Here is a 27,972-nt window from a genome sequence, read left to right on the forward strand (position 1 = left end):
GAGGTGACTTGTCAGCAGTATGTAAAGCCTGCCTGCTCTAGTACATCAACATATTTTTGATGGTGGGGGAGGGGGAAGGTGGGATCAATTCACTGCACATCTAATGGATTGTCATATGCTAGCCAACACTGAGTGTAAATCAAGTTATACTATCCAAAAGAAAGTTACACTATATTTGCAACTCCAGAATATACTACTTGCACAGTGACACGTGAGTAGCACAGAAGTCGTGTCCATGCATCCTCATGGGGTGTGGGTTCACTTGTATGCGTCTCTCTGCTGCCAGAAAGTGCTTGTGTGCACCAGCCACCAAAAGGGGCCTCTAATCCATTTCCTTATTGCTACTCACTGGCAAGGCTCTGAGAGTCTCCTATACCGCCGTCCTGCCCCTCATGTTCCTTCTTTCCCCGACGCAGAGCTTGGACGGCAGCCAGAAGGTTATCAGTCTTTCTTCCCCACTGCGTTTCTCATTAGAATGGTTGCAAAACGAACGTGTGCAGCTGCCTTGAGTTCCGAGGCTGCAGGCAGTACCTCCTTTTTTTGCACTTATTAGAGCAACAGCAGCTACATCTGCTGTTAATTCTGAACCATAACGACGCTCTTAACAAAAGCAACAAGCAGAGGCTATTGCAGCACTTAACTAATGAAGGCTCGACCTCTCTGCCTCAAGTAGAAGCCAGACAACCCCGGGGAGGCGGATTCCCCCCAGCGTCCGCGCGCGCGCGCGAACTGCCGTCCAATTCTCCCTCCTTTTGATCTCGCGCCGTCGGATACACCTTGGAACGCCCCGGGCCACGGTTACCTAGGCGACGTTGTCAGCAACCTTCCATCCTTGCGCCGCGGACGTTCTGAGCCCGCCCTCTTCGGCCGGCCTACGCCAATCGCGCGGCATCCCCCCAACCTGCTGGGGGCTGACGTCATGGCCGGTGAGTTCTCTCTCCTGGCCTCCGCCTCCTTCTCCTGTTTGCTGTTTCTGCTGGTGGAGCAGCAGCAGCGGCAGCGGCAGCAGTAGCAGTGCGGGGCGGGAGGAGCGAGCCGGCCCTGCCCTGCCCTGCCCGGCGCAGCATGGCCAAGCACCACCGCACACCGGCGCGCAGCCCGGAGCCCGTCATCGAGGTCAAGAGCAAGGTGAGCGCGCCCGCCCGCCCCCAGGGTGGGGGGCGGCGTGGTAGAGTGAGGGGGGGGGGTGTCAAATCTGTTGCTGCTGATTTGCCCGGGAGAAAGAGGGGGAATGTGCTCACCAGCAGCAGGGAAAGCTCTGCGCATCGGCGGCGCCGGAGCTGCAGCCTCTCCAGCTCGGGAGTGGTTTTCCAAACCCACAAACGCGAGGTCCGTCTAGCTCGCCCCCTTCCCCTCATGTCGCGGGGGCCCAGGTCACGCCGGGGGCCCGTTCGCCCTGCTGGGGGCAGCCTTGATCCGGCTTGCAGCAGGTGCACCGGGCAGCTGCCGCCACCGTCGCCCCCCCCCCACGCCAGGCTTGCACCATCCCCACGACTGGACGGGCTTGCGCGACGCATCTCGCCCTCCCCACCCACCCCCGCTTTCTTTCCTGTCCCGGGTGTCTGCTGTGCGCGTCTAGCCTGGCCTAGTGGATGGCGGAACTGGCCGATTGTTTATGCTTCCCCCCCCCCCCCCGCCAATCCTTCGGCAGTGTGGAGACTGCCAGCAGAGGATTATTGCTCCGATCCGTGGGGATTTCTGCCTTCGATGCGGAGTATGTGTGCGGGAAAACCTCCTTCTCCCGGGAAAGGGAACCGAGGGATGCCAGAGTTCTCCGCCGGTTATGCAATGGTGCACCAGAACCAGGAGCACCAGAACCGGCCATCAGACCCGTGGCTATTTAGCATCGGGGCCTCGGAGGGATGCTGAGCTGATTTTTGGAAGCGAGAGGATGCCTCAAGGAATCGGTGGAGCCGGATATTGATGCAGCGTTAAATCCGATTTGGAAGTGAAGGGAGGTGGGATACGTGGTGGGTCAGCAGGTATGCAGTTCAGTCTTCTTGGGTTTATTAACGTGCCTTCGAGAGAGCTCTATTACTATAGAGAATGGAGAGAGATCCTTTACGATGTATTTCCCTCCCCAAATAAGCATTGCAAACGCGAGGACAGATCTCCAACTTCAGACTGGAGGTTGCAGAACCCAACTGATCTTTCTTAGAATTCTACTGACGATTGACATCAATTCTCCCTTGGGATTAAATTTGTTGTTCTCTTTAGAGGGTCAGAATTTTCCCACAAGCAACTGGCAGGGACAGACAGGCACACCTCAGATTATATACAGCATTTCTGGAGCATCCCCTGACTTAAGTCCAATGAGGAATCGTGGCTATTTGGTAAAGCACGTGCTTTGCACGCAAAATGTCCCAGGATGAATCCCTGAATTTCTAGTTAAAAGGTCTGGGTGATGGGACAGACCTCTGCCTAAGACCCTGGAGAGATGGTGGCAATCAGAGCAGAGGACAACACCAAGCTGAGTGTGAGAATAACCTGGCTTACTATAAGGCAGGCATTATCCAAAGTTCCCTTTTTGGCTTTAATAGGCTGTTTGTTGCTCTAATTTACAGTGGTACCTCAGGTTACATACACTTCATGTTACATGCGCTTCATGTTACAGACTCCACTAACCCAGGAATAGTACCTCGGGTTAAGAACTTTGCTTCAGGATGAGAACAGAAATTGCATGGCGGCGGCAGCAGGAGGCCCCATTACCTAAAGTGGTACTTCAGGTTAAGTACAGTTTCAGGTTAAGAATGGACCTCTGGAACGAATTAAGTACTTAACCTGAGGTACCACTGTATATCCTGCCTTTAAGAACACATATCCTTTGACAAGATCCCAGGTTTGGACCCTGAAATATTCAGGTAGGGCTGGGAAAGGTGCCAGCCTAAAATTCTGGAGAGCTGCCATTGGTCAGCATAGAAGATACTGAGCTGGTATGCAAAATGGCCCCCAAATATAATTAGAATCTGACAATATCAAAAACTCATCAGCCGATGAAACTGCAGGGCAGAAGCAAGAAGCCTGTGGCCCTCCAAATGCTGCTGAACTGCAGCCCCCATCATTGCTAACCGTTGGCTATGGTTGCAGGGGCTGATGGGAGTTGGAGTCCAACAACATCTGGAGGGCCACAGGTTTCCTGCCCCTGATGTAGGGGGATGGAATAGTCCAGCTCAAATAGGAGCAAGTGCCTGGTATTGTTTTCACCTGCTTTTGTCCTTCTCTCTCTCTTTCTCGGTCAGAGCCGTAGCCTGATGATCTTGCGCCCTTGGCAGAACCGTCCCAATTGCACCCCCAGCCACGGACAAATTAGCTCTTCTTTCTGCCTCTCCTCCAACCCCCCCTTCAATTCACCCTCTATTTAAAACTTTTTCTTATGAGGCAATAATCAATATTTTTATTTATTGATATATTTATGGACATACTTTTAAGCCGATTTTTTTTGGGGGGGCTCGCCTGCACCCCTGGCAGGGGCCCACCTCACCCCCCCCCCAGCTACGGCCTTGCTCTCAATCCTACTAGATGTTATTTCTCTCATTTGGGGATTTGGGCTTCTCTCTTGGCTGGCCTAGGTGTCTTTTTGTTCCTGTAGGGCAGAGGATGGGAAACCTGCACCGTTGGCCCAATTTCATATGATTGACAAGGATAGGAGAAACTGGGCGAAAGGGGGGGGTGTCCCCACCAACCTTTGACTGTGGTCCCAGCCACTTTTGACTCCAACCCTGCCCACTGCTGGATTCCTCCTCTTGACAGAAAAAAGGCTGCCACCCACCCACCCCACTGAAGAAGGAAGCTGCTTCAAAAGTTGTGATCTGCCTTGTGCACCTAGACTCATACAGGCTTGATTGGGGAGCTGGGAGGTGACAAGAGGCAGAACTAAGTTGGAAAGGGAAATCCTGCTGGCCATTCACAGTTCTGTAAATCTTTTTGGTTTGACCCTTTCTTATGGATGGTAGGAAATCCAGGCACCTTCCCAAAAATATTCCCTGCTGCTTCTAGACATAGCCTTCCACAGTGTACTTATCTATTCATCGGGGTTGGGAATTTTGTGGCCCGCCAGATGTTGCTGGACTACAGTACCTGTCCTTGCTGACCATTGGCTATACAGTCATACCTCATGTTATGTTTGCTTCAGGTTGTGCATTTTCAGGTTGCGTCCCACGGCGACCCGGAAGTACCGGAAAGTGTTACTTCGGGGTTTTTTCAACACTCGCGCATGTGCAGAAGCAGCAAATCGTGACCCGCAGACGTGCAGACGCGGGTTGCATTCTGCTCATGGTGCGAACGGGCCTCTGGAACGGATCCTGTTCGCAACCAGAGGTACCACTGTGCTGGTTGGGGCTGATGTGAGCTGCCATCTAACATCATCTGGAAGGTCACAGATTTCTCACCTCTGCTCTTCTGTGTCCTATATGAGCAGCATCCTCCTTGCTAACACCCCCCCCCCTTAGGCTGGTCTTTCCTTTGTGTCTCTGTATTAATTAGGAGCAATACCTCTGAGTTTCAGATGGAACAGAGGAAGCTACCTTATATCAAGTCAGTTGATTGGTTAATCTTACTCAGTATTGTCTGCACTGACAGGCAGAGACTCTCCAGGGTTTCAGGCAGAAGTCCTTCTTAGACTTACTGGAAGATGCCTGAGTTTGAACCTGCGCCCTTTTGCTTGTAATTCTTTCAGCATTACAACAGTGTGTTGAAAACTATCCTATCCTCTCCTTTTTTTGCAGTGTGGGGATGTGGGGAGAAGCCATCATGTAGAAAGCTCTTTATTTATATGTGAAGTTGTCAATATGTTTATTGATTGATCAATTCTAGTAAATGTCTCCCTTACCTTTTGGACTCCCAAAGGAGACCTTGAGCAGTTTCCAGGTTTATTTTTTTTAGAAAACTGCACAATAAAAATAATGAGATAAAAGAAAAGCAACAGCAAATATAATAATAAACAAATCATAATATTTATTATATATATATTTATATTATTGTTTCTCACCCCAAATAATAGTTTGGTTACATGATTGAGGTATGTATCTGTAGTTGGTTAATGAGAACATTCTTTAACTGGTACATTCTGAAGTAAAGCAGAGTTTTCTTCTCCACTTCAGTCGTTATGTTCAAGTAGTTGGCCATGTGTAAATATTACTGTGAGTGGTACCTGCACATTGTGCAGGTGGAGAAGGGAGGCATATCATTCCTAGCAGAGACCCCAGGAGAAGATGAGAGCATGCAAGATAACAAATGCATGAAGAAGAGCTTATTGATCCCTTATAACCATTTCTAAATGAGTTGGTACTCTACTTACCAGGAGTCGTGTTCTTAAAATAAAAGACTAGCAGTTTTGTACTTCATCTGCATTAAAGCTAGCAGTTTTAACTCCCTGGCATATCTGTTAAGAATGCTACACGCCCCCCTCCCTTAAAGACAAGGACTGAGAAATCAAAAGGGTGGCCTTGATTTGGGGAGGAAATACTGACCTACTGAAGCAGAGTCCAAAGTCCTTTGGCAGCAGTAAGGTTGGCAGTTGCCATGTATTGCAAGTCTTTCCCCGAATTTGCTGGGACGTGTTTTAGCAGCTTGCTGATTTACATTTGGCCCCCATCTCCTTTTATACAGTTTGATGCTGAGTATCGCCGCTTTGCCATGAAGCGCTCCACTGCGGGTGGCTTCCAGGAATTCTACCAGCTGATCCAGAGAGTCCACCAAATCCCTTGCGTGGATGTCTTGCTTGGGTATACGGATATCCATGGAGACCTGCTGCCCATCAACAACGATGACAATTACCACAAGGCTCTGTCATCTGCCAATCCTCTGCTCCGGATCATCATCCAGAAACGTGGTAAGAAGGTTCTTAAGGAGGGGGCTAGAGTTCACTTTCATTTTAATCCAGCTAATTTATTCTATTTACCGTATTTTTCCGTGTATAACACGCCCCTGTGTATAAGACGACGCCTATTTTTTGGGAATGAACCAAGCACCAGTCCCCCTATGCACTATCCATGTATAAGACAACCTCCAATTTTAAACTTGAAAAATGGGGGGGGGGGATATAGTCTTATACACGGAAAAATACAGTATTTTATTTCATCTTGCCTGTCACCCAAGGAACTAAAGGGAGTGTTGAGCACAGAGCAGTATACATAGTTTTCTTCACCCACTGATTTTTTTCTTCACAACAGCCTTGCAAGGTGGGTAGGCTGTAGCTGGCTTGGGGATCTGAAGCCTGGATTTCCCTAGATCATGATCTAACCACAAAACCACCATTGCCTGCAGAGGCAAGAATGCCTTGAGATCAGGATTAGAAATGAAGTATTCTAAAAATTATCCAAATAAGATAAGATATAGGCAGTTTTGTTCTCTGTGTTTGTGGGTGTGAAAGTTTGTGTGTGAGTGCAATAGAGAGAGAGAGAGAGAGAGAGAGAGAGAGACTAATAAATTTCTGCTAGCAAGGAGAAAATACAAGGAACTGAACAAAGCAACAAAACTGCCATCAATAACTACCGGTAAAAGTCCCACTCAGCTAGTTTGACTAGCCACTCTGGCTAGTCAAACTTCATTCACCTCTACGCACTTGTCTTTTTCAGTTTGTCTTTGTAGGTAGGAGGACTAGTAACTTGATTTTTAGCAACAGCAACAAAGGCACACAATGCAGTGCATTTGCTGAAGCTAAGCAAATGTAGCACTGTTTGGAAACTCCTCATGTATGCTGCTTTGAGTTCTGTGACAGATGAAAGACAGGGTATAAATACAACAAGCAAAGAAAAGCTCAAATATTCAGAAACTGAATTTTGTGCCACATCCCAGATTCTGCACACCTACAGTGTAATTGTGGAAGTGTGAAATGTGCTGTGCATGTGGTGCTTTTAATGTTCAGGCTGTGGGTCTCTGTGATGGAGGGCATCAGTGCCATCTTAACCATGTCCATTCAGAAGCAGGCTCCATTGAGCTCAGTAGAATTTTCTCCCAAGTAAGCAATCCTAGCACTCCCTTCCATGGGAGTAAGCTCCACTGACTTCAGTAGGACTTGGTTCTGAATAGAATTGGTTAGAATTACACTTTCTGTGCCTAAGTTGATGGTACTCGGATATTACAGCAATGGATTATTTCCTAACCATTTCAAAGGCAGAACAGTTTGGTGGGTGTTACGGAGGTCCCTGCTGAATAGAGACAACACTGATATACTTTAAGGAACAGTATCCAGAAATTATTTTTGCAGTCCTGAGACAGCAACGCTCTGTGTCCAAAATCTATTTAAAGGACAAAAATGAGATTTTCCTGTATCTGAATCTCGCCTAACAGCATCTTTGTTTGTTTGTCTAAAGTATTTTTACCTAACTCTTCAGCCAAAAAAAGGCTCCCATAATTACTTACAACAATCAATAAAAAGATTGCCCCGCCTTTAACTTTACATTCTAAAAGACACAGCACAAAAGGAAAGGAGATTGAGATGGGTGGAGGAAAAAAAGCTAACTCAGCCGGACACAACTTCTTAGTTTCTCACAAGGAGGGACAGAGCAAGCTCCCTATAGCTGCTTTCTGTTTAGCTAATGGATGGGTCCAGATTGGTCTTTCCCTGTTTTTCCCCATCTTGCCCATTCATGTTCTCTTAAGGTTAGTAGTGGGCAGCAGATGGGGCAGCTTTCTTGAGCATCGTCTCCATCAGCCAACCCACAGGAACTCCAGAATGGCTTATTTCTGGGCTTTATAAGGCAATAACAACTAATAAAACAGTGACTCCTTGAATAGCTTCACCAAATCATTCCCCCCTCCCACTTGTTTGCAGATTAGATTAAACCGTAAAAAACCAGTTGAAAACAGCCTGACCGAAACCTGTGCAGGAAGGCAATTTTAGAACCTGAATGTTGTGGACTTTTGAAGGCCAGTTGTTGAAGCACAGTTAACATTTCTCTTTGTCCCCAAACAATTCCAATCACCATTCCATGCTTTATAACTGCTTCTACGTTCCTGACATGATAGAAATTGGGGGGGGGGGCAGTTTTCAAATTACCGTTATAATAAAGCAAGAAATACTCTGAGCATGTGAAACTTGACACTTCCTAGCACCTTCATGACCAGAGGAATAAATTGGAGTTTGCTTCTGCTGCCCTGATGCTCCATGCATTTACCTGGGGATAAGTAAAATTTTGTTGTAGAAAAGGATATGTTCTTAAAAGTGGTCTATGTAACAACACACATGCCTGGCTGGCTGACCACTGACCATAATCTTTTTTTGTAAAAAATAAGTAATGATTCCGTAGTGACCAGCACTAGCCCAGGCAGCTGCGGTGCTGATGCTGGGTCTGTTTACCTCCAACATTTGCCCCTCTCTGGGAGGTTGTTTAGGGGAACCTGGATTGTGGCCCCAAGGCCCAGACCCAACAGCACAGCTGCTCATACATAATTCCATTGAGTTCAGTGGGGCTGACTTCTAGGGAAGTGGGTATAGGATTCTCCTGTTAGTCTGCTGTACCAGTGCTAGAACCACACTCACCCACTTCAGAGTGTATATTTCTGTTGTTCTCTGCCAACTAAACATATCAACAAACAAAATCGAAGCTCCTTGAAACTTGAAACCAGAAGTGCAAAAATCTCCTGTCAGAATAAACTATGCAAATTAGGCAAACTGCATAAGCCTATTTTACTGAGCCACCAAATCTGTTTTTGTACACCGGAAGCTGTTCTTCTGAGGGCTGGATGGCAAGTCGCAGGAAAGAGATGAATGAAACATTGGGGACAATGCCACCGTTACTGCTGAACACCCAGGAATATCCAGGCTACTGTACAGAGGAGCCGTTACTGCCTGGTTTTGTTTTTTTGCCTGCTGCAGATGTTTTCAACACCCACTGCAAATGGCCGCAAGAAAGGCCTCTTTTCCCTCTCTTACCTGAAGCCTCCTGCTCAATGGTTGATTCACCAGCCACAGCCCAGGGAAGGTTGCTAAGCCAGAACTTGAAGTGCATCCTTAAGGTGCATTGCTTTAGAAAGAAGAAGAGTGCCAATTTGCACTAAGTGTTCATATGCTAATTTATCTGTATAGATGCAGGTTTAGAAAGAATTTTTAAAAAATAGAAATAATTACTTTGATGAAAATAGAAATGCTTGTCACCGTAGTGCGGAAGACTGTAACCAGGTAATCAGTGCATCTGCTCTGTCTGTTGTCCAAGTGCTTACTGTTGATGAGAGACTTCAAGGCCCCTGATCCCCATTCTCCCCCCACCCTTATGATTTTTCATCTTTGAATTGGACTTGGGGTGGACAAAATGTTCTCTGTAGAGCAGGACATCTGGGCACCCTATGCATCCTCCCTCTGCCCCCTGTGCTCTCCTCTGCCCTGCGGTTTTGCTCTTGGCTGCCTTCGTAGCACAGAAGATGCCACAGGGCTGCCAAGTGCAGTGATGCTGGTTGCTTGGCACCAGGATTGGCATTGCTGGGCATTTGCCAGGACCTCTTGCCAGGTCTTTCCTAGGCTGGCTCAGCTTCTCTTCCTCCTCATAGGAAGATAGGAATCTTCTGTCTCTTTGTCCATCTTGCTCAATATTATCCACACTGACCAACACCAGCTCTTCAGGGCTTTAGGCGGGAGTCTATCTGAGCCCTTCGTGGAGATGCCAGGGATTGAACCTGGGACTTTCTGCATGCAGGGGAGACCCAGAGTGGCTGGGGAAACCCAACCAGATGGGTAGGGTATAAATAATAACATTCTTCTTATTCTTATTCTCTATCACCAATCAAGGAACAGGGTCAGAACTCTCCACGCACCTTGCTATCCCTCTTCTTCTGGGCAGCGCTGCAATTCGGCTCAGAGAGAGAGGACAACTGCCTGGGCAGTGGTGCAAGGTGCAAGGGAGAGAGGACCTCTTCCAGGAGGAAGGCTCACAAAGGGCTTCTTGCTCAAGGGTCCTGAGGCAAAACCTGAGGTGGCTCTAGTTGGACTGGTTGCTGGGTGGGGTTGGGTGGAGAGAGATTCCACAGCCCTTCACAGTCTCCCTGGGCTAAAAATAAGCCGCTGCGCCAAAAACACTGTGTGATATTTATAACTCTGGAGCTCCATCTGACAAGCTCTGTAAAATAAGGGGTGTGCCACTTAAAGATAGGGACATGGCAAGGCTGCTTTCCCTTCCACTTTGAGAAGTTTCTTGTCCTGTGTAGTACACTGACTTTGTTGAGTGTGTGTGTTTGTGCATGGCCATCTGTCACAGACGCAGGCTTGTAAACACATCACCCATCTGGTCTCCTGTGGCAATCCAGAGTCTTCTCCAGGCAACCAGGCAAGATAAATTTGTCAATGACTAGTTGTTGCTGGGGGTTTCTTGTTGTTTTTTGTCTTCCACGCTGCAAATGATTAAAAAAGCGAACGGAGGCTCATAAAGAGAGAGCTGAGGCCAGGGCCGGTTCCTTCTGTGGGCTTAATTTACAAAGCTGCAGGGACCAGGCTGTGAAATTGGACATGCTCCCCTGGGTAGATTGTGAAGGAATTCCAAAACTCTACTAGCGCCGACATCTGGGATTGCTGTGGGGTGTGTAAGTATGTACGAGTTTAGGTCCCAGGTGCCTCTCTTCTCTCCGATATTATAGACAGCGCTAAAACCACAGACCTGTTCAGACTCTTTCTGTTTCTTCAGGTCCATTTTGTTGCTTGTCACAAATATCTTTGGCCTCTTTAGGGGGTTGGGTGAACTGTCCATCCAGCTAGGTGCGATGCATAGGTATGCGCAGCACATTTCTTCAGGGTGTGCATAAAGGGATATTTATTTAAATGAAGGAAGACGGGGGTGGGGTGGGGTGGGGGAACAACAGGACAAGGAAGAGGTAAAGTGGCAACTGGACAATTGTCATCCAAAACCTCTGGAAGGCAGCAGGTTGGGGAAGCCCAATTTACCCACTGCAATTGTAGTGGGGGGTTTTTAACCCATCATCCTCAGAATGATTCTGTTTACCCATGTACAGATTTATGCAAAACAAGTTGTTTATCAACTAAAACCCATATGACTAATTGCCTCTGACTTCTTGGGTTGGGTGGCATCTCAGAGGAATCCCTCTTCCCCCACCCGAACTGCAAATTCTCCTTTTGGCTGTAGCTGATTTCTCCCTGGTGCAGCCCCAGGGAGCAAATTCTTCCTTGCAAGGAGCCTCTTTCCAACCTGATAGCCCTTCAAGCCTTTCCAGCTCTTTAGTATCTCTCATGTCCCTGCAGCATTCCCTGCAGTGTTGGCATGCAGTGACAAACAGTGCCCAGATGGTAGAGGGGTCCCCTGCAGGCATCCCTGGAGGAAAACAGAGTAGAAAAGAGTGCCCCCTGCTGAGTCAGCCGCCCTGTTTTCTGCAGATCCCCAAACTTCTTAATTCAGCCTTCTGCAGTGCCTGTCCTCTCAAGTCATATTATCTTGAGATAACAATGCCTTTTGCCTTTCTGTAGTGACAAACTGATTGATAAGAGGTCATTTGAAGCCCTCTGCTTGCCGACTGCACAGAGGACATTCATTATATGCTTCTCACAGCACAGAAGAGAGAGCTCTTAAGAGTCTCTGCTTACTCTCTAGGGCAGTGTTTCCCAACCTTGTGCCTCCAGCTGTTTTTGGACTACAGTTCCCATCATCCCTTGCCACTGGTCTTGCTAGTCAGGGATGATGGGAGTTGTAGTTCAAAAACAGCTGGAGGCACAAGGTTGGGAAACACTGCTCTAGGGCAGGAATGGGGAATCAGTGGCCCTCCAGATCCCATCAGTCTCACCCCACACGGCCAATGGCCAGGCATGGCAAGAGATGTAGTGAGCATTACCTAGAGGGTCCCCATTCCTGCTGCAGGGTCAAAACTGGGTGATTAAAAGGACATATTTCTCCTCTCCTCCAGTTTATTCAATCTTTAAATGCATTTTTACTAGATTTAGCATTTGGGACTGACAATCTTAAATAATAAACCCAAGTATTTTATATCAAGTTCCTGCTCTGTGTATGTGTGTGATGGTCTGTTTACTCCACTGAAACCAATTTAGATTAACATGCATTTGATAAATTAGCATATGGAATTAGCAAGAGGACAAGGTCTCTGCCTCTGTCTTCCTGTCTCTTTCTCCCACTACCTCCCAGCACCAGATCTTCAGAGCCAATTCTCATTTGTGCCTGTGTGTTCTGAGTCCCAGTTACTCCTGATGAATTCCCCTGGAATTCAGATGTGGGCACCTCATGGAAACTGGCAGGCTGTTGGAACAGCTTTTATTTTGCTTTTGCTGCAGGAGAACACCAGAGCCTGAGCTGGCAGCGACAGAGTTAAGTCTGCAGAGTACAGCTCAAAGTGTGATTAAAACTGAATTATTCATATCCCCTTTAATCCCAGCCTGGCATACAGTGGGTAATCCCAGAAGGGGCTGGGTTCCTCTTCCCTCTCCAGCACTGGCAGGTACATCTCATCTAGGCATGGGTCAGGATCTGACCTGGGTAGAGAATTGGGCGAGGAGGGAGTCAGCACTACTGAGCAGAATGAGACCTGCTCAGCATTTTGCATTGGCTGTGCCTTCTGGTGCCAAGTGATGTGGCGTTATAATACAAGGGAGTGGCTCATCACTCACGGTCATGATCTGTCAGGGCCCAAGTGTGATCAACTTACCCCCTTTGCTGTCGGCCCCCCTTTCCTCCACCCCACGTCCCTGGCGATAGGGAGCACTACAAAAGGAATGCCGTAAGAGCCATTCACATTTCAGTGGAAATATAGTCATTCTCTGTAATGCACACTAGGGTCTCAACCTGTGTTATTTCTGGTGCTGCTCCTTGCTCACAGGGTTTATATATAAACCACTACCACAAAACAGTGGTGTCCCACTTCCCCCCTCCTCCCCAGCCAAAAAGACACTTTTGCATTCAGATGTTGTAAACCGGAAATGTTTCTCCTGTCATGCAACATTGTTAACTCCCATGATGCTATAACATTCAGAGTCTCAAAAATTCCAAGGTTGTGAGAGAACCAGCAGCTCCCAAGGGATACAGATCAGCTGGCTAAACGCAGACAGGTTTGGCTGAAAAGCCTTCTTTGGTATGAGAGAGAGAAATTTATAGTGCCTGGCAACCACCTCTGCAGTAGCTGACACTGTGTCTGTGATCATTCTAGACAACTTGGGGGTCCTAAAGAGTTGGAAAGTAGGGATAAAAATATTCAAGCAAATCAATAATGTGTTTGGCAGAGCAACGAAGAAAGGAACTATGGATATGAACAAAACAGGGGATGAGCTGGGTGTTTGTCCTGGGTGCCATGCTAAACTCAGCAGCTCAGTGTTAAGTTTGTTAAGTTTGTGGTGCATTAGGGCAAAATCATTTTTCCCTAGTTTTTATTTTATTTTACTTGTAACTCATTCTGAACCATAAGCAAACAATCATAACCCCAACATGGATCTTTCTGCTCCATATTCTCATAACGTAAGATGTATAGTGTTTCAGTGAGCTTACCAGACAATGGGTGGTATTCAGCTGAGTTTTACTCAGAGCAGAACCACTGAAATGAACGAGACTCAGTTAGGTTTATTAAGTTAAATAGCTCATGCACCACACTCATATCAGTCTGGGGGAAACAGTTGAAGCTAGTTTTTGTCCCCTTTCACGGGCATTTCTGGGGAAATCTGGGAGCAGGAGGGCCTGTTGCACAGCCAGGTTTTGCAATCCTGCACAAGAAGCGCTGGGCTTGGTAATGCTGCAAAACTGATCATGGCAGGTGGAAGGGGTGTGTTCCTAAAGCACTATTAATAATAGAGATGGCCCTTGATTTGTGTTGAAGTCAGGATGGGTGCACAGGGGACAAAGAGAGGACTAGGAACATAAGAAGAGGCTGCTGGATCTGACCACATGCCCATCTAGTCCATCATCCTGTTCTCACGGTGGCCAGTATATTATCTATGGGAAGCCCACAAGCAGGACATGAGCACAACAGCCCTCTCCCTGCCTGTGATTCCCAGCAAGTGGTATTCAAAGGCATACCAATACTTGACAGCGGAGGTAGAATATGGTGGCTAGTAGAACCTCAATGAAGTTGGGAGATAATTGACACTTGGGGAACAACAGGTGGGCTTGAGCAGTGGAGACCTGCCCATCTGATCTGTGCTTGCTTTGCTTTCTTTCCTTCTTGCAGCGGAGGCTGACACCAGCGTCTTTGCCTCCAACTCGCTGCAGCGGAAGAAGAAGGGGCTTCTTCGCCCTGTGCACCAGCGGGCCAAGCCGCACTTGCTGATTGGCATGCCGCAGGACTTCCGCCAGATCTCCTCCATCATCGATGTGGACATTCTGCCTGAGACCCACCGGCGGGTGCGGCTGCACAAGCACGGCTCCAACAAGCCCCTTGGCTTCTACATCCGGGATGGGGTCAGCGTGCGTGTGGCACCCCATGGGGTTGAGAAGGTGCCTGGCATCTTCATCTCCCGCTTGGTCAAGGGGGGCCTGGCGGAAAGCACGGGGCTGCTGGCCGTGAATGACGAGATCCTGGAAGTCAACGGCATCGACGTGGCAGGCAAGTCGCTGGACCAGGTCACGGACATGATGGTGGCCAATAGCCACAACCTCATCATCACCGTCAAGCCGGCCAACCAGCGCAACAACGTGATCCGCAGCAGCAAGGCTTCGGGCAGCTCTGGCGTGTCCACGGACAGCACCCCCAGCCAGCAGACACCTAGCCCGGCCTCCCAGTACCTGAGCAACTGCAGCACAGCAGAGGGCGAGAGTGATGAAGAGGGTGACCTGGTGATTGAGAGTGATTTGCCTGCCAGCTGCCCCAATGGCGGCCTCCTGGAGAGCTTGCAGCACAGCCTGTCCCTCTACAGCTCCCAGGGTTCGCTGCCCTCCCTGAACAGTCACAGCGGCAGCGGCAGCCCAATCCGGGGCAGCCGAGCAGGCAGTCTCCGGGAGGATGGCACGGTCATCACACTATAGCCCCAGGCAGTGCCCCTCCCTTGTCTTCTGAATTTCAGCATTTCCACTGTCAGTTTGGCAGTACCTTCTTCCTGGCCAATGGAGCTGGAACTGGGGGCCCCGTCTCGAACCCAAGACACTGCCCAGACCTGCCACCAGACGCTCTCTTGCTCATTGCCTGCAGACCCAGTGGCACTCTCTCCGCAGCTGCTGGAGCAAAGGTGGCAGCTGGGGTTTGGAGCAACTGGGGCCAAGCCACTTTCCTCCCAGTCCTTAGTCACCCAAGAGGTTCTTTCTTGCTCCCCATTGAACCAAAGCAGTGGGAGTTCTACTACCTTCTCCATTCCCTCTCTTCAGCCCCTGTCTTCATTCTGGACAGGTAGAAGGAAAAAGGCAGGGATGCTCTTGCCTCTCTCTCAGTCTCTGGTTCTCCCCTCCACCAACTGTCAGCTCTCATGAAGTGTTTGTTTTTAGTTATTTGTTTTTACGATAACATGCATCACAGATTAATATATTGCAACAAACTATTAAAACTTTTTTTTAAAGAAATGTGTATTCACATGATTTTTAGAAGTGTGCTGGTCAAGCACGATGAGGAAGCTCTGGTGCCTGTGCTGGGAAATTGAGCAGGGTGGTCCCAAACATGCAAGATGCATTATTCTGCTCAATAGGATGCTGGAGCCCATTGGGACTGGTAGGGCAGCAAGGGAAATGTGACTGAGGCAACTTGGCTTTTTGTTGTCTGACTTGAGTAGATAGATGTTTAGCTGACTGGCTAGATCAACTGCTGGATCAGGATCTGAAACTGAGTTGCACCTGAAGCATAGATGCTATTTTCTGTTAAGGTTGTTGGTTTTGTTTTTAAATGAAGAACACAGAAGCTGCCTTAGACTTAGTCAGACCACTGGTCCATCTATTGTCTATGGTGACTGGCAGTGGCTCCTCCAGGGTTTCAGGCAGGGTTCTCTCTAAGCCCTACTGGGAGATGCTGGTGAGTGAACTAGGGACCCCCTGCATGGAAAGCAGATGCTCTCCCACTGAGATATGGCCATTCCTTAATTAAAATATAAGCAGAAAGGTGGGGAGAAATGTTTTCACCCTTCTAACTAGTTGGAGAGTTAAAAGGGAGAAGATAGCTGAATATGTTTCTAACACACGCAGATTCAAAAGCAGGTCTTAGGCCTGAAAGGTTGGAGAGCTTTGGGCTAGTCCAGCTCTTGGCAGGGTGTATGCCTAGCTGGCCCCTTGCTCATTCCTATTGTGTGCAAGAATTCTAAACACTGGCAAACCAAAATGGTGTTAAGTGCTTATTTCAACCTTCAAGATAGTGAACACAAAGAAATCTGCATGATGATGTGGCTTATGCAAATATTATATGCTAATTTGAATTATCCCAGGATGTTTTAGATACCTGCTGATAGCAGTGACTGTACTGTATATGTCCATCAGTGGGAGGGGAGCATCATCAGGAATTAAGACATGTGCCAACCCACTGAGCTCTATGGCCCTCAGTATACTGATGATCTGGCCTTGCAAGGTGTCCAGCTTCTTGCTAGATCTCTTGCCTGAGCCCTTGGCACCTGCCTCTCCATTAATAAAAAAGAAAAGGTTTCAAGCATAATATGCTTCCACATCACTTTCATTTTTCTCCTGCAAAAAGCAACTGACGAAAGGAAATAGAAGCAACTCTAACAAATCACCCATTCATCCCAGCTGCATTTCTACCAGGTCAGGATCATTTGCACTGAAATGGTTTTTAGGGAGATGTTTAATTTACTATTCTAAATTGAAGGAAGGTAGTCTTCTCTTGTTTTGTTCATTTTAAGTCTGACCAGCTAAAATGCTCATAGTCTGTAGCAGGGGATCTTAAATCATGGCAAACTAGCCAACAGCAGCTGCTTCCACCTCAGGAGAGACGTTTCGCTGCCTAAGACCTTGATTTGCTGTGAATCATTATCTTGTACAATTACTGGGGTCCACCACCAGAGGACAGCAGTGGCCAGGTACAGGGTTCAAGGCATCTCTTCATTCCCACTGGGCTTATATTTAACTGTTGGCCTTAAACACGGTGTAGTAATTCACCTGTAGATAGTCACTGCAGGCCATGTTCACAACCAGCCAGCCATGTGAAAGAAAGCCTCTGGGATTTAAGAACTCTAAATGAGGGTCTGTGGCCCACCATTCACTCCCACTTGGAAGCTGTTGCCAAGCAGGGAGCGGTTGAAATTGGGATGGAAAGGGTTATTCTGTGCTGCAGCACCCACTTGATGCAGTGATATCGTAAATCAATTTGAAGATTGTTTCCAAGCCCGATTGCTTTGTAAGGAATCTGATTTTGTGTCAGGTCTGCAGATACAGAAGGGTTAAATTGCAAATCTCCATGCACTGTGAGCCTCCCATCCAAATCCACCTCTTCTCAAGGCTAGTGAGTGAGTTAACAGATGGTCAACTGGTCAACCTGCAGTCCTGTATCAGGGCCACAGCATGCCTGTTACTGGTGCCCTAACAAGCACAAGGTCCACAGAAAACTAACCAAGCTTTTCTCTGCTTTGTCGGTTGAGGTAACTCTTCTAGGTGCCTGAAACTACAATTTTTGCATGGAAAAGAGAACACTTGAAAGACAGTACAGAGCTGTCAGGGCTTTGCACCATTACCCCCTAGGAGAGTTTGCACAGCCAAAATAACTCTTGTCTGTCATTTCCAGAGGGGAGGAAATGTTTTATGTACTCCAACTACCCCACGGGGAGGCAATTAATCCTGCTACTGCTGTCCATCACCCTTCACTGCAACCCTGTCCAGGGTTTGGTTTGGGTTGTTGTTGTTTTGGGGTGGCGGAACTAGATTGCCTGTTAACCTTATTAACCCTTTCCAACCCTGCCATGCTGCTCAATCCTGCCAGCTCTTAAAAGATATGGACTATCTTTGCCCTGCCTATGATTTTAGTGCCACTTGGCTCCAGGGTCCTTTAGAAATGAAGGACAAGCCTGGAAGAGGAGTTTTTCAGGCAGCAAAACATAAGCAGCAGCCCCATCTCCTCTACCTTAGCTTTGTGTTAGTGTAAAAGGCAGCAGCAGCTTTTCCATGACGCAGAATCAAGTGCAGCTTTTCAGATTAATTATATTAAAAAAAGAAACAGGCACTTGAATTCCACTTCACATGAGCCTATGACTGTTTGAAGCTTGCTGGGCCTACTTAGCATCCTTCCTAATACTGAACTTCTTATCCAACTATGGATCCTTATACAGGCTTCTGTTAGGTAAGACTCCACGTCCAAATAATGCACAATCCCTTTCTCTGACACTCTCAGCATAGGGTCTCTCTCATCCCCTCCTGACCCATTTAGGTGGAGGTGCCAGAGGGGTCTTCTGTGTATGCAAAGCAGGTGCTCCTATGATTCATCCTTGCCTGCAGTTCTGAGGAGCAGAGACTTGCTGTGTTTGTACGATGTATCATCCAAATGGAGGATGCATTCACCATATATCTGTAAATTAAAAATAATCCCTCAGCCATTTAAAGAATCTTCCAGAGTGCTTGTGAAGGCACCCAGTTTTCGCCTCTGTTCTGTGACAAGTGCTTTCAAAAGTTTGTTTGTTTGTTTGTTTGTTTAAAAACCTACCCAACTATTTAAGTTAAAATTGAACACCTATCCCTCTGAGCACTGGCCGCTTGTCCAGCCAATGCGTGGAGCTGAACCGTCTTGCAAAAAAGCAGAACGCTGCCCAGGGTGCCTGCTCAGTCCTGCTGTACTGTTAGAGCTCCTCAATGCACTCTTCCCAGAGGGGCAGCTCTGCGAATTCAAGCTGTGGTTACAGAGGATTTACAGATCTCACAACAGCCAGAGTCCTCTGAGACCAAGCACCTCTCTCTCCCCTCCACCACAAACCATCCCTTCTCCTTTTTGGCAACCTACTCCTTTTGCCTGAAGAACAAGGAAGGGGAACCTGTGGCCTTCCAGATGCAGTTTGGACTACAACTTTCATCACCCTTGAACACTGGCCGGGCTGCCTGGGGCAGATGGAAATCAAAGTTCAGCAACTTTTGGTAGGCCACAGATTCTCCCTACCCTTGGTGTGAAGCAAGACAAGCAGACAGGTATGATGCAGACCTCTGTTGCGTCCCAGCTCCTGAAAGTCTGGGTGCCAAGAGCAAGCACCAGAGAGTGGTCAGCCACACAAGTGTGGGGCAGAAGCTTGCATCACTGAGTCAGCCAGCAAGGATGACTGAGAGGGGGAAGAGGATTTCTGGCTGAGTGAAAGAGCAAGGAAGGAAAAAGAGACCTTTCCTCTCCATTGCAGTCCAGAAGAGAAGGCTGGGAAAGGGAGCATCTTGCCTCTGCCTAGGAGTCCAGCTTGATAAAGACTTTGGGCCGAGAGAATATTTTGAGTGCCTCCTCGATCTGCGACAGCTTATTCTCCAGGGTGGCACGTCTGTTCTGGACGCTGAGGGTGTCAGTTCGCACTGGAAGCAGCAGGAGGTCTTTCAGGAAGCGCTCTTGGCCTAAGAGTGAAGAGGAAGAGTGACCAGCTTACAGTTAAGGATGCCTGCTCTATTCAGTCAGTGCAGACAAGACTGAGCTAGATATACAGCTAGATGGACAGCAACCTGACTTGCTATAAGGCATCTCCCTATGTTCCATAGAGCCTCTGCCAGGTGTGGGGGGCCATGTGGCCCTCCAGATGTTGTTGAATTAAACCTCCCATCATTGCTGCCCATTGGCTGGGGGTGGTGGGAGCCCAAAAACATTTAGAGGGTGGCAGGTTCCACATCCCTGAACTAGACCATCCTGGACCAACCCGGCATGAAGCAGCTTCACATGTCTTGCGTTCTGCCCTCCTTACTTTGTTTGAGGTTGTTGAGCGTCTCCAACCGCTGGCTCTCTGGCATCATGGTGTGGCCAGGTGGCATGGAGGGGTCAGGCATGTTGCGCTGGCGCTCCTCTGCCTCTTTGCGCCAGTGGTCCTTCCTCTCAATCAGGCTAAATCACAGCAGAAAGAGCATATCAGCTAAGGCAAGGAAAGAATGGCAGAGAAAGCTAGGAGGAAGCAGCACCTCAGACTTCAAGGAACAGAGCATGGCCTAGCCTCACGTCTCTCCCCTCGGGGTCCTACAAACCAATTAAGTGGTGAAGAAACAGCTAGAAGAGAAGTTGGGACGGGGGCAGGAAGAGATGTGGTGTTTACTGCAGTCAGGGCCATCAATCCAGCCTCTCAGAAATGAAACTCCAGGAGGAGGTTTCAAACACAGGCATAACATGGCAACCCTGACTTGTACCTCTCACCAACTAGGTGGAGATATTCCAAATCATCGGAAGTTTTTGAATTGTCTTCAAGGGCAGCCCCACAAAGAGCACATTGCTGTAGTCTAATCCCAAAGTTATCAAGGCATGAATGAGGATAGCCAGGTCATTTTCAGCAGTGTGTATAGCTGGCTAATCAAGCATTCTATGGTGCAGACACCACCTGGGAATCCAAGAACAGAGCTGCACCCAGAAGTAAGTATTCCCTTCTATATCTTTATGAAGAGTTGTGACCCCACCCATTTTATCCATCCAGAATGGCAGAATCTCCAATTCAGAATACTGTTTTATTTATTTCAAATCACAAACAAAAGGGGCTAGAAACTTCCTCAAAAAAATAAAGCAGGGATTCTGGTTAACCTAAACTCAGCAGCTGATAGCAGATGCCATCATGCTTATATGGCAGTCCTGCACATGGGCAGAATGCTCCCAAACTTACTTCTGGTGCTCATGCCAGACAGACTACTGTGTCTGAGATGGTAAATCTGTTCCTGCCAATTCAGACCGCAGGTGGTGGATCACATGACTGAAAACTCTCCATTTAAAAACAAACTCACCGCATATGTAAGGCTACTATGTCAGGGAGAACAGCTCTCACTTAGCTTTCTCCTTGACATGCTATTTTTCTATGGGATGGGAAGGGGTACTCAAACTTGTGACACCACTTTGCAGTCTTGTAGAAAGGTTGAACATTGATTTCTTTACTTTTCTTTTTCAACCTTATATTTATTGGGTATTAATTTTATTTTCTTGCAAGTAGCCTCGGAGGCCTGTTGTAACACAGAAAAGCATGGATAGCAGTATTTTAAACAAATAAATACTGAAGCCAGATGGGTCAGGGGTGAGTTGGACACCTACTAGTGGGGGACATGGCCTTTCTGCTTAGCATTGTACTCTTCCTGATCCTTGCGTTTCTGCTCCAGCACTTCGGTCAGCGACTGCAAGGAGCGTGAGCGCCGCAGCTGAGCCCGTTTGGCATTCCGGGCGTTGTGGCTGACAAAGTCCACCCCTTGACCCTCCTCCTGGTTCTGTAAAGAGAAGGGCAAAGAGCTGGAAGGCAAAGAGCTTTGGGTGTCAGGAAATGTTTTCTATAGACTAGGGACAGGTTTGGTTTAATTTCTCCTAGCCCCTAGCCAACTTTGAAAGCACGGATCACGTCTTTGTGGCAGGGGGAGGGAATATTCCCCCCATCAGATCAAATAAACAAAATAATTTGGGGGTCACAGAGAAGTAAAAAAAACATTCCAAGAGTGCTTTGGAAGTGCTGGCAGTCAACCTGATGCACAACTGCAAAAAATGTCCCTCCCTCTGCCTTGGGACACCACAGAGCTCCATCATTTACTGCACCCCTGGAATGGAGAGGTTGGGAGGAGGTTAGCTAAAGCACTAACCACTCATGAGGAAATGGAAGTATAAAGCAGATTGCATCAGCACCGGTGGGCATCTCCCCGCCCCCCACCTTGACACTCCCATTCTGTGATTTTGCAGCTGCTGCATCTGCTGTTGCTCCGGACTGGGCTGGGTTTGGAGACGGTGACCTGAATGGACGAATTCCTGCACCGCAGCGCGAATAGGCTCTCAAGTATCTCTGATGCTCTGGATTTGGAGGACTAGGACTCTCCTAGGAAAGAGGAAAACAGGAGGAAGAATTACTGCACAGTCACAGACGGGTATAGACTGAAGAACCCAGAGAACATCACTGATCAACCTTGAGCACAGTCTATTGCACCTGTTCCTGATGACCACCACCTATGTTGTTTTAAACTGGGACATCAAACAGGGGTTGCCAATATTCTCAGATCTGTGGGCACATTTGGAATTTTGAGAGTGCCATCAGCACAATCCCGTCTGTTTCTTCTTTGTTCACGCCCTGCATCACTTCCCTCTTGGCAGACAGAAAGAGAGACAGCATGTAAAATGTATTGCCAATAAGCAGTAGTAGAAATACCTGCAGCTTTGCTTTGACTTTAGACTCCACACTCTCATACTTCTGAGACTTCCACAGGGCCTTCACAGGCTTTGGTTGGCTGAGCTCCCGAGCCTGCTCCTTCTCTCTGCATTTACGTTGAATCTCTCGCATGCGCCTTAGATTTTCCTTCTCATAGTCCTTGTGATCTTTGCCTGCATTGGCAAGAGAAAGAAAACAATGCCCTACAATCCTTGAGCTACAGACACAAAAACCTCTCTCCCTTGAACTTCCTTATGTTTTCCTTGTAAAAAAAATAAATAGACAGCTCACCTGTAACTTGTGGAGAGAGACAAGAACTCATATTTCTCTCCATGTTACAGAGGTTGTACAGCCAGGATTACACCACAAATCAGGGGTAGCCAAAGTGTTGCCCTCCAAATGCTGTTGACTACAACTCCCATCAGTCCTAGCATCCATCATCCCATTCCAACAGACATGATGGAAGATAGCCACATGGCCTATCACTGCTGTAGGTGAAGAAACCCACTGTAATCACTGTTAGGATGGTTAGGCTGAAAAACAGTGGCTGGCCTGAAGGTCACCCAGTGAGCTTCATGGCTGAGTGTAGATCTGAATCAGGGTCTTCTGAGTTCCAGTCAAATACTTTTAACTACTACACCACCCCTAATGCTGTCAACAGCAGGCTGGCATCTGTCCCCATGTTGCGACCACACTTACGCTTGGGTGTCACCTCCTGGAAGAAGGAGATCCCATCCAGCTGCAGGAGAGCTCCCACTGTGCCCTTCTTTCCCATCTCTAGAATATCCTTGGCATTTGGCTTAATCCGTGGAGGAGGGTGAGCAAGGCGGGCACTGTAGCATTCAGGGTAGAGGCTGCATTCTGGAGGAATGGGGCCGGGGAGCAGATCCAGCTTGAGAGAGTTCCCTTCCAGTCTCCCTCGTGCTAAAGATGAAAAAAGAGAGTCGAGAAAGACTGCAGCTCAGAGATAAAGTTAATGCAGAAGCTCTCAGGTCAAATGTCTGAACACTTCCAGTTAAAAGGAGGCGATGGGAAAGACCCTGGGCCCAGGACCCTGAAGAGCTGCTGCAGGTCAGAATAGACAATACTGGGGTATAAGGACAAATAATCTGACTTGGGAAAAAGAAGTTTCCTATGGTCCTATTTTCCTAACAGAACGAGAATTTACACATTCTGTCACCCTAAATTAGCACTTTTTCTAGACCAAATTATTCCTGACCAGTGTCCTTCCCAGCCTGCTCCAGCTCAACCTCTAGTATCAAGCAGCTGCTTGATTACTGTTCTCTTAAAGGTCCTTTATTAGGGGTGCAGAACCTGATGCCGCTGAGCTCCCATCAGCTCCAGCCACCACAGCCAATGGCCAGTGGTAATGGGAGTTGCAGACCAACAAGTTGAAGGACCACTGGTTCCCCACCCCTGACGTCAGCAAGGACTAGTGAGTGATTAGAGGATTCTACCCATTACAGAGAAAAATATGGATCCTTCTCTTTTCCAAAGGTGAAAGGGAAAATGATTATGCAATGAGATTACCAGGGTACCCCAGGATCACACAGCACACTCACCTGATAGGGGACGCCTGTAGTAATCAGGACAAAGGGAGGGATCAGGGGGAATGGGCCCCGTAATCCTGGAGGGCCCCTCTGACATCTCAGCCTCAGCTCCAGACCAGGAATCAAGAACTGCAAGATCTCACTTTCCTTAGTTCTTCCTCCTTCAAAGTCACTGGCAAAGCATGGCCAATTTATCTGGAAGAACAGGAAACTGTAGGGAAGCTGCTGCAAGGAACTAAACAACATCATATCCTCAGTGTTGGTTTTATTTCACATCACCCACATCATGCTAGTCATAGAAACATTGCTACTATTATCATGTCATACATGTTAACTACTGCAATAAAGCACACATTTGTATTATATTTATTTCTGTCCCGCCTTTTCCCGAGGGATAAACACAGCTGCTTACAGATAAATTAGAAACAGCTAAAAACATGAGGCGAGAGGCAGAATTTAAAAAACAATGAAACATTAATACAGAATTAAAGCTAACTAACTATATATATGATCTATTAAAATATACAGGCAATTATAACAGAATACATCACAGCCCCAGTCCTTTCCTTAAAATGAGTGAGTTCCCCAAAGGCTGTTGAATAAAAAAGTCTTCACCTGCTGGCAGAAGGGCATGGGAGTATACCTGTGCCTATAAAAAGCAGGATGCACAATTGGTTCTGAATATGGTGTCTAGATTGATAATGAATCCCCGTATGATAAGTATATTTTTTCTGGGTGTAACTTCAGAAGGAAGTTCTTCTAGTAGTCCCAGCACAGACATGGTTAAGCCATAGAATTCGCTACCATAAGATATAGTGGTGGCCACCAACTTGGACGGCTTTAAAAGACAAATTTACGGAGGTTAAGGCTTTCAGTAGCAACTACTTATGATCACCATTTGCAATCTCTCATAATAATGATTCCAAAAGAGTTTACAATGCAGACTAAAACAATACAGTACAACCCTATACAAGTCTACTCAGAAGTAAGGCAGGTAAGCCATACTTAATCCGAGGCTGTATAAGGGTGTTCTTTGACCCCTCAAAATACTTGAGCATATAATGTTCATGTATTTTGAGATATAAAAAGAATAAAACTACCCAGTATCTCCTGGAGTTTTAAATTTTGTATTCTTAAAGTTTAATTGCTGCTATTTGATTGTCATTGTGGAGTTATTTTTAGCTTGCCTTTTATTTTTATTCTCCTGTCACATTCTCCTGTTTTTAATTCAAATATCTTTTATTTTACTGGATAGAAGTACTCAGCTATCACTATGATGCATCAGTTACAGTCTGGTTTTAGCCTGAAGCATTCAAAGAGGCAACACAGCAATACTAACGGACAAATCAGTTTGTTTTCTCAACTATGTTGAAAGCTTGGTGTTGAATTACCAGTTGCATTGTTTGTTTGTTTTTACATGTTTTCAGACACAGATATAATTGCTTATACAAAACGTGCGAATATCTTTGAAAAGCAACAGTAAAATAGGCCTCAGCACTGCCAAATGTTTCTGGTAAAGGCCAAGCTCCTGGGAGCTGTACAGAACCCAAGTCCCTGGGTTATCACCATTAAGAGGAGCCTCTGTTTCAGTGCCAGCTAGCAAGGGAAACATCTGGCTTTATCTTCCTACCATGGATCTCACCTCCAAAATGTTTCCTATGCACCTCCAAACAGGCAGTGATACCTCCATCACACCCCAAAGCTACACACAGAACCCTGGAATTCTGCCCACTCAAAACAGGTGCAACCATCACGGCTGAAGCACAGTGCCAGACATCACAAAGCTGTCAGCGCAGTCAAGCGGGCAAAAAGGCGGCAAGGGGGGGGGGGAACCTCTCGAGCAGCCATCTGCCTCCCATCACCTTCCCAACGCTCACCTCAAGATGCTCCCAGAGCACATTTTACACATTGACTATCCTACCTCAGCACCTAGGTAAGATACACTCAAGCAGATTGTTGCTGTTTTTGTAGAGAAGGGATAGCTGAAGCTAAACAACAACCGTAGCCAAGCTTGCTTCATATATAGGAAGCCAAATGCCGTCCTCACACCTCCATTAAAAGGGGGGGGGGGCGAGAGCGCTTAGCAGGACACTATTGGCTTCATTCCAGGCACAGCACAGAGAATGTGTTTATTCTGTTGGCTTGGAGGGCAAACGGCTGTTAGGAGCCAAATACAAACAAGCTGCTGGAAGGCTCATTTGCCCTACATCAGGGAAACTGCAGCAGGCTAAAACTGAAGGAAAAGAGGGCTTTGGGATCAATTATTGCAGTGCAATTAAGGGGCAAGTGGTTCAAGCCTGGAAAGGCAATTGCAACATGACAAAAGCCCATTTTGGTACGACTCAGGCAGAAGGACTCATGATCTGTTCCTCCCCAAGTCCCAAATTACATAATATCCAGACTGATTCACACATGCTGCCTGCATTAGGGCACACTTGACGGGAAAAAGGCTGTCTGAATCTTTTGCCACAAAGACAAACTGAAGCTTTGTATGCCAGTCCTGAACTCATACTTGGAAACTGTATAGCCATTAATAAAAAGAGCAGTTTCCAATGGTTCAGGCACACCATTTGCCACAAGAACAGACCAATACAGATAAGAAAAGGAAAGCAACCAGTCACAACCGAAATGCTTGCACGAATTGATTCTGGGTGCCTATCAGGTGGGAATAAAAGACTGAGGTTGAAAAGAGCACATAAACTAGTCTATTCCATTTCTTCCCAAATATAACACGCTCCCTCCACAAGTATCATCTCATATGACCCTTTAAGTCAGAGATGGGTGGACTTCAGTCCTTTTTCAAAATACATGCTCATCAAACCCAGGTTAAATTCATAAAGCAAGAATGCACCCTTAGCCTCCCTTCACAGTTAAGGTATAATTTAAATAAGAGCTACCACGGATGTAGCAATTAGAATGTCAAACTAGGGCCCCATCTGCACTATATATTTATAAAGTATCATACCATTTTAAACAGTCATGGCTTACCGAAACAAATCCTGGGAACTGTAGTTTGATAAGAGTGCTGAGAGTTACTAGGAGACCGCCTATTCCATGAACAGAGCTACAATTCAGTGATTTCACTGTCAGCCCCTCTTCCCAGAGAACTCTGGGAACTACAGCTCTGTGAGGGGTACAGGGGTCTTATAACAACTCTTTTACAGACTATACTTCCCAGCTTTCTTTGTGGGAAAGCCATGGCTGTTTAAAATGGTATGATACTGCTTTAAATGTATAGTGCAGATGGGGCCTAAGACTTGGGGGCTGGGATGAGAGACAGATTCAAATCTTCACCAAGCCATGATGCTCATTAGGACACTATGGGTAGTTTTGCTCACACATTTGTATGCCACCTTGGAATCCTCTTGATGAAAGGTGGAAATGTTTTAAATGATCTACCATCCTTTCCTCTTTAAGAGCAACTCTGGTAGATCAGACCAAAGGACCACCAAGCCCATAATTCTGTTTCCACAGTGGACAACCAGATTCCCAGGATAAGCCCACAAGCAGGACACGAGTGCAACAAGCTCACTCTCCTCAGCATCTGGTATTCAGAGAAGCATGCTGCTTCTGATGGCAGAAATAATATAAAGTTGTCAATGGGAGGAGCCACTAATAACCTTTTGAAGCTGTCTAAACTGGTGGCCACTGACTCCTGACAGCAAATTCCACATCTTTAACAGAGATTAAGGAAATGAGGGTAAGGCTATCAATGGCTCCTAGCCACAATGGCCATAGCTCTTCTTCCAGGTGCTTCTGAAGGCCAGTCGCTGGGAGCCACAGGTGGGAAGGGCGCTGTTGGGCTCAGGTCCTGCCTGTTGCGCTTCCCATGGCCACTGTAAGAACAGGATACCGAACTAAGGTGGGCATTTGGCCTGATCCCTGAAAGCTGAAATATGCGCTGCGCACGTTAGTTGTTCCTATTGTCTTGTCTCGAATCTCCCTCCGCTCGGCTTCCTCGGAGGACCCGTGTCGCTGGCACTGCGAGGGGGAAGGAGAGCAACTTCTCCCCGTTCACTTTCCATGCCACGCGCATGTTTTCACAGCCCCCCCCCCGCCTTTTCGCAGCGAGCGCTGCCCAATCAGACCGAAGGCCCCCTTAGTCCGGCACCCTGTTTCCTCAGAGCGGCTAAGCAGATAGGAAAGCCCACATGCTGCTCCGCCCCTTTCGCAGCCCCTCACTCACATTTCTGGTCTCCTCTGCCCAGCGGCACTGGGCGGCTCTCTCCGAAGAAGCGGCGCGGGAGTCAAATCCCTGGCAGTTGTACTCCCCGCCTCCTGTCTCTAAGCAACAGGCGCTTC

At 47.4% G+C, this 27,972-nt stretch overlaps 2 protein-coding genes across 3 annotated transcripts; one reads left to right on the forward strand and one right to left on the reverse strand.

Annotated features, from left to right (window-relative positions):
- The first annotated feature begins 346 nt into the window (after positions 1–346).
- PARD6A (par-6 family cell polarity regulator alpha) lies at positions 347–18,478 on the forward strand. The gene is made up of 3 exons (XM_083752281.1): positions 347–1,128; positions 5,608–5,830; positions 14,104–18,478. The coding sequence occupies exons 1-3, from the start codon at positions 1,066–1,068 to the stop codon at positions 14,895–14,897; spliced, it is 1,080 nt and encodes a 359-aa protein (XP_083608407.1). The 5' UTR covers positions 347–1,065; the 3' UTR covers positions 14,898–18,478.
- Positions 18,436–27,965, reverse strand: ENKD1 (enkurin domain containing 1). 2 transcript variants are annotated; one of them, XM_083752279.1, is made up of 8 exons: positions 27,857–27,965; positions 23,683–23,865; positions 22,820–23,044; positions 22,121–22,293; positions 21,632–21,793; positions 21,031–21,200; positions 19,715–19,851; positions 18,436–19,373 (listed from the first exon to the last, which is right to left on the reverse strand). In XM_083752279.1, the coding sequence occupies exons 2-8, from the start codon at positions 23,765–23,767 to the stop codon at positions 19,213–19,215; spliced, it is 1,113 nt and encodes a 370-aa protein (XP_083608405.1). In that variant the 5' UTR covers positions 23,768–23,865; positions 27,857–27,965; the 3' UTR covers positions 18,436–19,212. The 2 variants fall into 2 exon arrangements, with proteins under 2 accessions (XP_083608405.1, XP_083608406.1); XM_083752280.1 differs by having other exon boundaries at positions 23,683–23,905; positions 27,857–27,944.
- Positions 27,966–27,972: the final 7 nt, after the last annotated feature.

Source organism: Podarcis gaigeae (genome assembly GCF_964106915.1).
Source record: "Podarcis gaigeae genome assembly, chromosome: 8".
NCBI lineage: Eukaryota > Metazoa > Chordata > Lepidosauria > Squamata > Lacertidae > Podarcis > Podarcis gaigeae.